This window comes from Hemicordylus capensis, chromosome 1 (assembly GCF_027244095.1).
Source record: "Hemicordylus capensis ecotype Gifberg chromosome 1, rHemCap1.1.pri, whole genome shotgun sequence".
NCBI classification, from domain to species: domain Eukaryota; kingdom Metazoa; phylum Chordata; class Lepidosauria; order Squamata; family Cordylidae; genus Hemicordylus; species Hemicordylus capensis.
This window is the reverse complement of record NC_069657.1, coordinates 47,357,668-47,371,743: the sequence shown is the minus strand read 5'-3', so window position 1 is coordinate 47,371,743 and position 14,076 is coordinate 47,357,668. Positions and strand designations below refer to the sequence as shown.

General features: G+C 46.1%; 1 protein-coding gene across 5 annotated transcripts in view; it reads left to right on the top strand.

Moving 5' to 3' along the window:
- Positions 1-14,076, top strand: part of TMEM63C (transmembrane protein 63C) — a 130,919-nt gene that overhangs the window by 64,088 nt on the left and 52,755 nt on the right. For 4 of the 5 annotated variants that reach the window (XM_053283941.1, XM_053283943.1, XM_053283942.1 and 1 more), the window contains 2 exons: positions 11,665-11,904; positions 13,127-13,206. In XM_053283941.1, coding sequence (XP_053139916.1) covers positions 11,719-11,904; positions 13,127-13,206 — 266 coding nt within the window. In that variant the 5' untranslated portion in view covers positions 11,665-11,718. Of the gene's footprint in view, positions 1-9,121; positions 9,156-11,664; positions 11,905-13,126; positions 13,207-14,076 lie in introns of those variants that run through there. The other variant, XM_053283944.1, reaches the window with a different exon arrangement.

Here is a 14,076-nt window from a genome sequence, read left to right as displayed (position 1 = left end):
TATTTATTATTAACAGTGCAATGCTAATAATATTGACCCACGATGCAGCGATGGAGTGGGTACATTGCCTTGTTTTGTTTTTTGGGGTTTGTTTGTTTTTAAATTGTGGCAGCCATCTTAGAAAACTGATGCAGTGCTTTGCCTGCTGCTTTCCAGCCATTGGGGAGTGGGGGCCCAGTGCAGGGATTGCCCCAGGGCCTCTGCAACCTAGCACCAATACCTGGAATCGGCCATAGGCTAGAGATAGACAAGAGTTTCTAAGTGAGTTGAAAATGGGTTGACAAGCATCACTTCCCATGGTGTGTATACACTTTAATTTGTTTCCACTGTCACTAATAATAAAACAAAAGCCAGCAAAGTCTGATTTCTGGAAGCAAAAGTAGAACAACTGTACATCATGAACAGTTGCCAGAGTAATTTGTAAGAGGACTGCTAAACAGGGGACTGAGCCCACCTAGAAGGAGTAAAATGGAAAATCTGAACTGTTCTATTGCTTCAGTTATTATGAGGGCAGTTTCTACCATCTTGATCCTTTCATCCCCTTAGCTCTCAGGTGTGGTATTGCCCACACAATTATCTCTGTACTCCTACAATGCCAGGTCTGCTTTCTCAGCGTGGATGTATTGGGTAGGTTCACACATAACACGAAACCTGAGGTTCCCCCAGCCCTAGATAAGAAGGGAACCTGAAGCTGGCACTGCAGATGCTCAGATGACTTGGTTTGTTAGAAACAGCCAAGTTGAACCAGAGGTACGCCCCCTGTCTGTGCTTCCCAGAAAGGCCCTGGATGCTATCCCAGCCTGCCTTGTACTGCCCGTCGGCAGGCAAGCCTTCCCTATGTTCTTTGCTTCACAACCATTGGTCCCGATTGCAAAGGGGTCTGGCTCGCCTGGAATGAACCAGAAGTTCAATGAAGAGTGTGGGTTAGGGTGTGATATGTTTGCAGTATTCAGGCAGCAAGAGGTAAATGGTCTGAAGGTTTACCAGGACCCGTGCCTCTTACTACAAATGTTTGTTTTGTAAGGGATGGTGAAGTGCTGCAAAGTAAGTTTCTCTGGATTCCTGCAAAATGTGAAGCTGAGAACAGAGCCCTGTAGGACTCTGTCGCTCTGTTTACCAATATCCTTGGTTCAGTTGTGCTTTTGGATTTTGTAATGATTCAGAGTGCTGCACAAGATAGTGGTTGATCCTGGCATCTGGGACTCAGTCCATACCAGAGAATGACTCTTCTCAGGTATGAATAAACAGGAAACTGATAGGGTCCTAGGTAAAGCACCTAGAAGAACAGGCCCTGCTGGGAGTGAGCCAGCATGGCTTCCGCAAAGGTAAATCTTGCCTCACCAAACTTTTGGACTTCTTTGAGAGTGTCAACAAGTATGTGGATAAAGGTGATCCAGTTGACATAGTCTACCTGGACTTCCAAAAAGCTTTTGACAAAGTTCCTCATCAAAGACTCCTGAGGAAACTTAGCAGTCATGCGATAAGGGGACAAGTAGATGTGTGGATTGCTAACTGGTTGAAAGACAGGAAGTAAGAAGTGGGGTCCCCAAGGGATCTGTACTGGTACCGGTACTTTCTAACTTATTCATAAATGATCTAGAAGCAGGAGTAAGCAGCGAGGTGGCCAAATGTGCAGATGATACCAAACTCTTCCGGGTAGTGAAATCCAAAACAGATTGTGAGGAGCTCCAAAAGGATCTCTCCAAACTGGGGGAGTGGGCAACAAAATGGCAAATGCGGTTCAATGTTAGCAAGTGTAAAGTGATGCACATTGGGACGAAAAACCCCAACTTCAAGTATATGTTGATGGGATCCGAGCTGTCGGTGACGGACCAGGAGAGGGATCTTGGGGTCATGGTGGACAGCTCGTTGAATAGGGGTGTGCACGGAATCGCGGAGCTGCGGTCCGGCACTGGGGTGGGGGGTTCCATTAAAGGCAGGGGGGCTTTACTTACCCCTCCCGCGCTTTCCAGTTTGGCGCCGTAATTACATCCCCCTGCCGCCCGTTTCCCTGCCGGTCTGCTTTGCACGGGCAGAAGGCTTCCTCAAGACTTTTGCAGACGGCAGGGAAGGGGGCGGGAGGACATCCCCCACCGCCCGCCCGTTTCTAGCTAACTTGAGGTCGGGTCCGGGACAAGATTTAAGGGGGCATTTTTTTCAGTAATTACGGCGCCAAACTGGAAAGCGCGGGAGGAGTAAGTAAAGCCCCCCCCGCCCTTAATGGAACCCCCCACCCCACCCTACCCTCCCAAACCCCGAACCGCCCTGTGTCCGGATCGGTCTGGAGAATGGCCTCCAAACCGGTCCGTGCACATTCCTATCGTTGAAAGTGTCGACTCAATGTGCGGCAGCTGTGAAAAAGACCAATTCCATGCTAGGGATCATTAGAAAGGGGATTGAAAATAAAACGGCTAACATTATAATGCCCTTATACAAAACTATGGTGCGACCACACCTGGAGTAATGCGTACAATTCTGGTCACCACATCTTAAAAAGGACATTGTTGAACTGGAGAAGGTACAGAAGAGGGCAACCAAGATGATCAGGGGCCTAGAGCACCTTTCTTATGAGGCAAGACTACAACACCTGGGGCTATTTAGTTTAGAAAAAAGACGACTGCGGGGAGACATGATAGAGGACTATAAAATCATGCATGGTGTGGAGAAAGTGGAGAGAGGGAAATTCTTTTCCCTCTCACACAACACTAGTGCCAGGGGTCACTCCATGAAATTGATTGCCAGGAGGTCTAGGACCAACAAACGGAAGTACTTTTTCACACAATGCGTGATCCACTTGTGGAACTCTCTGCCACAGGATGTGGTGACAGCCAACAACCTGGATGGCTTTAAGAGGGGTTTGGATGACTTCATGGAGGAGAGGTCTATCAATGGCTACTAGTTGGAGGGCTGTGGGCCACCTCCAGCCTCAAAGGCAGGATGCCTCTGAGTACCAGTTGCAGGGGAGTAATGGCAGGAGAGGGAGAGAGTTGAGAGGGCCCTCAACTCCTGTCTGTGGCTTCCAGCGGCATCTGGTGGGCCACTGTGCGAAACAGGATGCTGGACTAGATGGGCCTTGGGTCTGATCCAGCAGGGCTGTTCTTATGTCACCTCAGGCTGGCAAATTATCAGAAGATGTGGGTTGGCATTTGCTACTCCCTGTTTCTCACCAGGCCTGCCTCATTTGCTGTCCTCCTTTTCTGCCCTCCTCATCTTTGGCAGTAGTGACCACTACCACAGCTTAACTTGAGAGCAGTGTGCAAGAAACTCTTTGTTCTCCTCCTACACTCACTGCCAGAGGCGTAACTAGGGAAAACGGCGCCCGGGGCAAGCACTGAAATTGCCCCCCCCCCCACTCTCCTTCCCCCCGGAAATATGGAAATGTGTCACAGTCATAGTCAAATGTGTGTTGTGGGCTGCATCCGTGCAAGTATACTGGGACAGGAAAAAGGAAACATGAGGCTACAAGGCTCTTTAGAAATATATATTTTAAAGAAATGTCTTGCATACTAACAGCCTAAGTTTGCAGTCCTCATGGCCAGAAAACAAATGCTTTTAAACATAGTAATAGGTTTTGTGTCCCAAAATGGAAAAGACAAGACAGGTATTCTAGTCTTTTCCATCATAGATATTCTAGTCTATTCAAGATTTATGCTTATATTATAATAGAGACTTAAATTATAATAGACATATATTCTAGTCTATCATAGATATTCTATGTTTATTAATTCTATAATAATGTCTATTTGTAGCACACTTTACGTTGGTTGTATTCCTGGGAAACTCAATAGCCACATTCAGCCACCATTATTTGAGCCATGATCTCCTCCTCTTTCTGCTTCCCTCTCAACACAGTCTTAATAAATAATCTCCTGGTTTAATTAAATCACCGTTTGCCTATGCACCTGAACAGCAAAACTGAGGTTTGGGCCCTTCATATACCAGAATTGCAAACCACACTGTGTGATCCTAGTTTGGAGGGCTTACTCAGCAGTTTATTGGATGTAAGCTGTGAATGTGAATGCATCCAATTGGATTGAACATAAGGGCAAGTTATGGTTTGATTACGTAGGAAGCTGTCTACAGAGTCAGATATTGGTACACCTAGCTCACTATTGCCCACACTGACTGGCAGCAGCTCTCCAAGGTTTCAGGCAGGAGTTTCTCCCAGCCCTACCTGGAGGTAGGGATTGAACCTGGGATCTTCTGCATGTTATTTGCAATTACATCTGACTTGCTTGAAATTACACAGGCAAATCAAAAAGATCATGAATAAGTAGGGGTGAGATTTTTCTTTGTTTTAAAAAAGCCTTCCCAATTTCCTCTTATTTTTAAAACTCTCTCAAAGGAAAATATAAGTTTAATATGTAAAACAAAATACACATTGAATGAAAAACCGTGATTAACTTTTTAAAAACTATTAAGTATGTAATTAGAAGAATTCCATTACATTAAGATACCAATTTCTTTAAAGCCAGAAATAATACCTACTGAAACTTTAATTAGTTAAACAAGGAGAGAAAAAGGCATGTTATCTTCCCTAACAAAGATTAAAATCAATTTAATTGGTTCTCCACTGCCTTGACATGATTCTCTCTGTGAGTCAAGCAACCAAAAAGGGAAATTAATATCGCAGCTGCTAATCAAGTGATATTTGTGCACTCTATCTTATTAAAGCTACAGGGGCAGAAAGAAAAACTTCCCATTGCTACTTTTTGGACCAATTTGTTCACACTGTATTAAATGGGATTTCCCCCCCTTCAAAAATATAGATGCTGTACTTATGTTTTGGAGACAGAACATCTACAATATGCACCAAATGAACAAGGCTGAAAATGTTGTAGACTGTATGTTGCTAATAAAAATCTGCTATAAAGAATAAACCTAGTATTAATCCAGACAGACTGAACATTATTCAAAAATTATATTAATGAGTTCCAAATTAAATTGCCACCCCACCCCCCATGCTAAGGGATGATCCAGAAGTTGTAATTACTAGCAGAGCTGCAAAGATCTTGTGTACTAGTACTACTAGTTTCCTTTTGCAATCCCACCTCTGCAAAAGGAAACTCATGCATGCAAGCCAGGAGAGTGACTTGTGGCTCCACTTGCATTGCATGAGTTTCCTTTTGCAGAGGTGGGACTGCAAAAGGAAACTCAGGCAATGCAAGTGGAGCCACAAGTTGCTCTCCTGGCTTGCATTGTGTGAGTTTCCTTTTGCAATCCCACCGGGACTCACACAATGCAAGCCAGAAACTGCAAGCCAGAAACACATTGCAAGCCAGAAACTCACACAATGCAAGCCAGGAGAGCACCACTGGCTCCACTTGCAGGCAGCTACCCTCGGTTTAGGGGTGGGTGGGGGGTGAAGCCTGCTATGCAAAGGACAGAAGAGCTAAAAGGAGGACATTATGCAAGGGAGTAGGGGCATTCTCTCACACACAACACACACAGGGGAGAGAGAGAGATTTGAGCAATGAAACTTACTTTGTTAATGCAGAACAGAAGAATAAAATGCAGCCAGAGGGCAGTGTGGTGGGCAAACGGCAGGCAGACAGACAGAGTCAAGGAACATCCCCAGCAGCAGCAGCAGCTCTCACAAGCTACTCCGCTCCACTCCTCCTGCGTGCAGCAAGCAGGGAGGGAGGAACTGAGACAACCAGCATGGTGGTCATGTGTTCTCCGGCAGCCAATGGGAGCTCCCGCCCACCGGAGATCTCCGTAATGACACACACACAAAAAAATCACACAAAAATCTTTTTTTGCCAAAAGCAGGGGACTGGCAGGGGCACTTTTTGGCGCCCCCTCCCAAGTGGCGCCTGGGGCACGTGCCCCCCCTGCCCCCCTATCGTTACGCCCCTGCTCACTGCATTTGACAAGGAAGAAAACATAGTGGAACAGGAATTTACAAGAGAAAAGGGGGCTAGAGTGTCTCCTGGGATATATTCTAGCCCTCTTCTCTCCTCCACGCTTCCTCTACTACTCTGCCATCTTTCTTTTCAGATGCAATGAGCTTAGGAGGAGGACGAAGTTGCATACTGCTGCTGAGTCAATTGATGATGCAGTGGCAGCCCAAGCAGTGTTCCCTCTAACAGGGATTTCCAGATGTTGTTGACTACAACTCCCAGAATCCCCAGCTACAATGGCTTTTGCTTGGGGATTATGGGAGTTGTAGTCAACAACATCTGGGAATCCCTGTTAGAGGGAACACTGAGCCCAAGTTATTGTGGCACTCAAAGGGAGGTGCAAAATGCTGCCTTACCCCACGCCCCTGGTGGGGAGCAGGCCCCTTTACAAACCAACCTTTACAAGCTTTGTAAGTGCATGGGAATTGAGGAAAGGAAGGTTGCTGCCTCTTCTCTCCTTGTGCTTCTTGCAGAGTTTGCAAGGAGTGTGAGGAGAGGTGCTCCTTGCAAAGTTTGATCAAGATTAATCCCAAAAAGCTGCTCCGATGGTGATGGAAAGAGGCATTCTGCTGCCGTTCTGGTGCCCCAATAACCTGCTCTACCTGAGGTGACTGCCTTGTCTTGTCTCATGAAAGCGTCGCCCCTGTGATGGTGGTGGTAGGAGTTGGTCCTGGAGAAAAAGAGGAGGGCAGCAGGTGAGGTGAAGAGCATGGATGGCATTGGCAACCCACCACAGGCACTCAAAAGTCTTGGGTCAGTGTGCCTTCCACTGATGTGACTGGGGTTGGCTCCTGTCTCGATTAAATACATTCTATTGGATGCCAGAAGCAATGTTTGCTTTCAACTTCCCCTTCCCCTGTTTCATACCTATCTTCCATCTTCAATATTAGACTGCCTTTCCTTCTCTCCACTACAGTACAGTTTGGAGTGTGACCGTGAGAGACTCAGGCGTCAATCTCTGTCTAGCCAATCTCTTCTAGCCAAGAAGCAAACATGGCTGCTTTGGGCAAGCCCTGATCTCTCTTCCTAATGTAACACATGGGCAGAGGCATAACTAGGGAAAATAGCGCCTAGGGCAAGCACTGAAATTGCGCCCCTGTCCAAACAGGAATGATGGGACTTGTAGTCAACAATATCTGGAAATCCCTGTTAAAAGCAACACTGTACCATCTAGACATGGTTGTTGATCAAAACCTGAAAACATGAGCCATCTCTGTAAAAGACTTAGAACAACAGTCAGGAGTTATGAGAGGATTCCAAGTGTCATTTTCTCTGTCTCCTCTCATTCTTTAAAAAACATGACTTTGTCCTAGAGGATCACCTGCCCAAATAGCCACTAGCAAAATAGGGGAAGAAGAAGGGGGGGGGGTGTCTATAAACCAGTGAATGATTCCTGCCAGCCTTTGTCTTATGATGACTGTTGGCTCATGGTGGGGTATATGTGCATTCACCACACTAGTGCTTACTTTGACACCAAGAGGGAGGAGGATACATTAGTTTGCCACACTAGACAGAGGAATTTGCAACAGGAGCAGACAGCCAAGTTCTGCCAGGGCCCAAACCAGCCCCTGCCAGATAAAGAAATCATTGTAATTTGTCCCTTCCTGTCGCAAGCAGTGTGCTGTTCTTTTATTATTGACTCTAACTCCCAGATATCCCAGTCATGGATGGAAAATTCAGGGTCAATTTACAAGAGACACATTTTCTACATGGAAGTTTCTTCTGTGCAGGTGTTGTGCAGAAACCCATGTGTAGTGACCGCCAGGGGCATAGCAAGGTTGGAATGGGCCAAGATGAGATTTTAAAATGGGCCCCCAGCCCCTCAAAGTCCAGGGCCACCACACATCTCAGGCCCCCAAGGATTTAAGTCTGATATTTCAAAATAAGTATGCTGCCTGGAAATACATTTCACTGAATACACACATGCACACTTCAGAGTATACATTGAGTACTATATATTTGTGCTACTTTTAATGCCTAGAACACACTAGCAACGCTAATTATTAAAATGGGCCCCTCGCTGCAGATTAGCAAAGGAGACTTTCAACCATGCAGGGTGAGCCTATGTTTGTTTTCTCAGAATTCTGAACAAATTCAGTAAAATTTGATTCCAGGAGGTTTTTCACACGAGGCTTTTAAAGCCCTTTAACACACATCTCCTCAGGAATGGAGGTGCTGCATTCACATGTTGGCCAGATTTACCCTGAAGTCCCTGCAAGTTATTGGAGAGCAGTTCACACACAAGAAAAATAAAATAAAAGCACAACACATGCTTCAAAGTTCTCACTCAGACCTTCTGGGTTGCAAAACAACTTGAACATAAGTGCATTTATAAATGAATGAATGAATGAATAAATAAATATTTGTTCCAGAAATGTTTGTAATTTTCTGACATGAAACAAGCCACTTATAGGCCTTAGATAGTTTTTGTTTTTAAAGCCAGCACATTTTTCAGTCTGTTTTAAATTAAATATTCAGAGACTTCTCAGTCTCGCCCCACCCCCCATATCAAAGCCCTATGGCAAGCAGATCCCTATGTACGGGGGTAACCACAAAAAGGAATTCACAGCCTACCTTGCAAAAGCTGTGCTGGATGGTCTGGTCTGCTGCAGGGAACTCTGCCAGGCTCCTTCCTGGTTTCCTGCCTCCCTTGGGGCCTGCCGAGTTCAGGCTTCAAGGAGGCCTACTCGGAGGCCTCTCTGGAAGCCCTGCCCACCCGCCGATCAGCTGAGAGGCGGGGAGAGAAGAGCTCTGCAGTTTGCAGGCTGCTCCGATCCTAGGCCTCGCCGATCCTAGGCCGGAGCTGGAGGCAAGTGGCTGAGGGGCCCTGGGGCTGGGCAGGTGGGCAGTGGGGTGGGGGTGGCAGGAACTGGTGTGATGCCCCCACCTCAGTGGCGCCTAGGGCACGTGCCCTGCCTGCCCCCCCAGTTCCACCTATGCACATGACAGCAACTCTCCAATATTTTAGGCAGATGTCTCTCCCAGCCCTATCTGGAAATGCCAGAGAGTGGACCAATGTTCTCTCCAATTTTTTATTAGCCTACTTTCCAGTAGGCTTAGCAGATCACCCGGCTTTCTATATATGTGTGTGTCCATGTGTGTGTGTGTGTCCGTGTGTTCCCCTCCATCAACTTTGCAACGACTGGACCAATATGAACCAACTTAGGTACAGTTGTAGGGACGCTTCAACAGCATAGTTTGTGATGATGTCATCCACCCCGGTCCAAGATGGCGGACGTGTAAACTTTTGAGGTGCGGGTGGGCTCACTTGTGAACCGCCTAGCTGATCTGAACCAAATTTGCTACAGCTGTAGGGACACATAGGGGTGTCCTAATGGCATGGTGTGTGGTGATGTCATCCACTCCAATTCAAGATGCAGCTGTGTGAACATTTGAGATGCAAGTGGGCTAACTTGTGAACTGTCTAACTGATTTGAATCAAATTAGGTACATTGTAGTGAGTGGCACACAGGGAAACCTCAGTGATGTAGTTTGTGATGATGTCATCCACCCTGATTTAAGATTGCGGAACCATAAACTTTTGAGGCGCAAGTGAGTTAACTTGTGGACAGTCTAACCGATTTGAACCAAATATGCTACAGCTGTAGGGACACATAGGGACACCTCAACAGCGAAGACTGTGATGATGTCACCCACCCCAATTTAAGATGATGGATGTATAAACCTTTGAGGCGCAAGTTTACTAACCTGAGGACTGTCTAACTGATTTGAAATAGCTGTAGTGAGTGACACACAGGGACACCTCAATGGCGCTGTTTGTAATGATGACATCCACCCCGATTCAAGATGGTGGATGCATGAACATTTGAGGTGCAAGAAATCTAACTTGTGGGCCTCAATTTGCACCAAATTTAGTCCGGATGTAGAGACAGTGAAAGGAAAGTAGGCTGATTTGTTCTTACTAGAACAACTTGTTTCATCTGTGTGCAGAATGAATTTTGTTCTGGGTGGCATTATCAAGGCAGTGTGTGCGCATGTATATTCAGAGTGAGACCGTCCTGATTCAACCTGAGCGGCATCTAAAACTAACCGAGCAGACATCAAAAAATCTGTGTGTGGATGCACGTGTGCACCTTAGAATTAACACTGGAGTGAACCTGAGACCTTCTGCAGGCATACATGTAGGGATGTGCACGAACCGGTTCAGAGGCCATGTTGGAGGCCTCTGAACCGGTTCGGAACCGGACCGGTCCAGCGGTCCGGCACTGAGGTGGGGTCTACCTTTAAGGGCGGGGGGGTAGTACTTACCCCTCCCTCCGCTCTTCCCCCTCCGGCGCTGCATTTAGGAACAAAGTTTCGGGGGCGGCGGCATTCCTCCCTGCCGCCCCTGCCCCCGTCGTTGCCCGGAAGTCTCGTCAATACCAGCACGCATTCGCTCATCGTGGCGCGCGCCTGTTGCCGGCACGCGCGCACACATCGGCAACAGGCATGCACCGCGATGAGCGCATGCGTGCTGGTATTGACGAGACTTCTGGGCAACGACGGGGGCAGGGGCGGCAGGGAGGAACGCTGCCGCCCCCCAAACTTTGTTCCTAAATGCAGCGCCGGAGGGGGAAGAGCGGCGGGAGGGGTGAGTACTACCCCCCCGCCCTTAAAGGTAGACCCCCCTCAGTGCCGGACCACGCCGCGGTGGTTCCGTGCACACCACTACATACATGAAGATGCTCTTCCACTGATCTATGGCCCCATCCCCTGTGGAGATTATCTTAGAGTGCTCACATGTTGTCACCAGTGTTCTCTCTAATTTTTTTCATGTGTGTGCGGAATGAGTTTTGTTCTGGGTGGCAGTATCAAGGCAGTGTGTGTGCACGTGCACTCAGAGTGGGACCCTTCCTGAGTAAACCTGAGCGGGATCTAAAATTAACTGAGCAGACATCAAAAAATATGTGTGAGAGCACACACAAGTGCACTCCTTAGAGGGAACAGTGGTTGTCACCCATCCAAATGCAAACCAGGGCAGACCTTGCTTACCAAAGAGGATGATTCATGGTTGTGAGACTGGCTCTCCTTCCATGTTGTTGTGTTTTAGCAAAAATACACCAGTATATTTTTAGAAATTTTTCTGTACTCATCCACCATGTTTTCTTTCTACCCACATTGCTCATACACCCTGTTCACTACCATCCACTTCCTTAACACACTCAACAGTTGATCATAATTTCTATAGTATTTTCACCTCTAGAGCCCCCCACCCACCCACCAATAGACATGATCCTTTTTATCCCTGCTCCCTCCATTTGGTAGTCATAGTAAATATCTAATGTAGTATTTTTTTCACAAGGTTTTCTACCATGGGAGGCTGAGCTTTGTTTGTTTTGCTCTTCTCGGAACATCAGAAGTTGCCTTATACCAAGTCAGACCATTGGTCCATCTAGCTCAGGATTGTCTACACAGACTGGCAGCGGTTTCCTCCAAGGTTGCAGGCAGGGGTCTCTCTCAGCCTATCTTGGAGATGCCAGGGAGGGAACTTGGAACCTTCTACATGCAAGCAAGCAGATGTTCTTCCCAGACCGGCCCCCTGCCCTAAGGGGAATATCTTAGTGCTCACATGTAGCCTTGCATTCAAATGCAAACCAGGGTAGGCTGCTTCGCAAAGGGGGAAATTCATGCTTGCTCTCCTAGTCTTCCTACCCAGTCGCACTTTCTGCTAACTTCCGCTAGTACTGGAAGAATGTAAGTGTCTCCTTAGCTGAATCTTTTTCAGTCCCTTTTTACACTTCCCCTCTTTTTCCTCACCCAGGTAATCTATGGAGTGAGCCTCCCCAGGAGATCACCGGCTTCATAAACGGCCAGCATGTTCAGAGACAAGCCTGCTTCAGGAGATGGGAGACACATCTCCCTGAATGTCCTCACACTTCTGGATGCCCTGACCAACAGCACAGACCAATGCTTCAGTGCCCACTCCCACAGCACAGTCCTGCAAGGGCTGCCATTTGGTGGTGTGCCCACAGTGCTTGCCCTCAACTTCATCCTCTGGTTGGTAAGTGAAAAATCATAGGTATTTATTTATCATAATCTGTTTATTGCCCTACACCCACGTGCTTTACGTGTGACTAGGAATGATAAAATGAGTCAGTGGGATGAGGAATAGTGCTTGGTACAGAAATTAGTTGGAGGGAGGGACATCAGGCAAGCACAAGATGTTACAAATTCAGAGAGGAGAAGAGCATCCTGACTAAAAAGACTGCTCTGTGTGTGACTGCATGTACAATTGACTATGAGGAATAGTTTCTTCATCTTCTTTCTAAGAAACCATCTTATTTCGTATGCATGTTTCAATTTAAACCACTTTAAGAGCTTTTTGTTGAAAAGTAATGTATAAATTCTCATAATGATTGGAAATGAACTGACTGGTTACAACAGTATTATACATGGTGATCTATTTATTTTTTAATCTAACTGGTGTTAAAGTATCTTTGGCTATATGTATACAAACAAAAAACCAGGGAGTGAATAAGTTAATTTCAGAAAAAGAGAGTGCTCAAAATAACTAAAGGAGAACCTCTTGCACCTCCATATAAGCATGCCTATGAAAATCTATAAGTAACCCCTAATCAGGTTTTTTCAGTGCCAGGTTGGTTCTTTTAGTTGGAATTTGAGCTGTTTACATTGATAACTTCTGGGGACTGCTGTAATTACTACCTGTTTACACATTTCAAGCTACACACACTGGCTGATATCCAGACTAAGGAAGGGCTGGTGTAGCATGCACTCTGGGGGAGGGTCTATATTTGTCTGTCTCTTCTTCCCACTGTGACTCCTGAAAATATGTCCCTGAGGACTGTGCAACTCTCAAGGAAGTTCTGTAGCGAGTTCAGAGTGAAGAGAAGATGGACAAAAATTGCCCTCCTCTCAGAATGTGTGCAGTTGATTTTTGAGCAGTTGATTCTCCACTACAAATATAACACACACTCCAACATTCACGTTACCTCAGCAAACTCATGCTTCAAAGCACACATTTGCTGAGGTAGTATATAGTGTTATCCTTAATAAGATACCAAAGTGTGTAGAAGCAGAAATCCCATTAACCTTGTACCTGGCTATCATGGCTGCCATGTATTGGTTAAAATGATGAGTTTGTTGTCAGGCACTGTAGTATGCAAGATGAACGGAGATGGGGAAAAGAGGCTTCTTAACTGGGGACTCATTTAAATACTGCTAAGAAGGTCCACTAGGCCCATCATGTCTTTCTCCTGCCATAGTTCCTTCTGCTAGTCTTCTCCTGCCTTCGGAAAGCAGCATGGGATTATGGACGCCTGGCCTTGCTGATGGATAATGACAGGTAAGATCTGAGTTTCCTTACGGGTGGAGCTGAGAAAATAGGGATACAGTTTCCTGTGCATAACAGGAAATGCTATACACATGTATTATTATTTTGTTTATTGGAACTAATTATCTCTCCTCCCCCTTTAAAAACAACAATTATTTTTCTCCAATCACATAGAACTCCTATGAGTAATGATACATTGGTGATGGGGGGATTGAGGTTTGGGAAGATCTGAATCCTTGGGGATGGGGGAGATTTGTCACTGCTTCTAAAGGATGGTTTGGGGCTGGATCCACCCTCTCAGGAGCAATTCTCTCCAGTTGTCTTAGCATCTTCTTCTGAATGATCCCCACCGCACGTTAAGGACATCTGAGGAGGTCAGTCTCCAGTTACCACCGGTATGTCTGGTGGCGACTCAGAGGCGGGCCTTCTCTGTAGCTGCTCCTGGGCTGTGAAATGCACTCCCAACATAAATGCGTAATTTGATCTTCCAGGGTTTTTTAACGGGGTTAAACGTTTTACTTGTTACTTGGTTTTATGTTGTTTTTATAGTTTTTGTTTTTAACTGTTAACTGATTTTAATTGGTTTTTATTTTAATGTAAATTGCCCTGAGCCATTTATGGGAGCACATTTATATGAATCAGATATATAAGTAATAATAATAATAATTAGCTCCCCCCAAAATGGCCTCACTTTCTCACCTATGTTATCTCTGCCTGTGGTTCCTCTCTGCCTGTGGTTTTCAAGGCTTTCCTAGCTTTAAATTGAACTCAAGAAAGAATGTAGTGGAAAATACAAGATGCTTGCTCTTGTGGAGCAACACTTCCATAATATACAGGAGGAAGAGGGTGTGAATTCCAAGAGACCTGGTGACAAATTTCAGA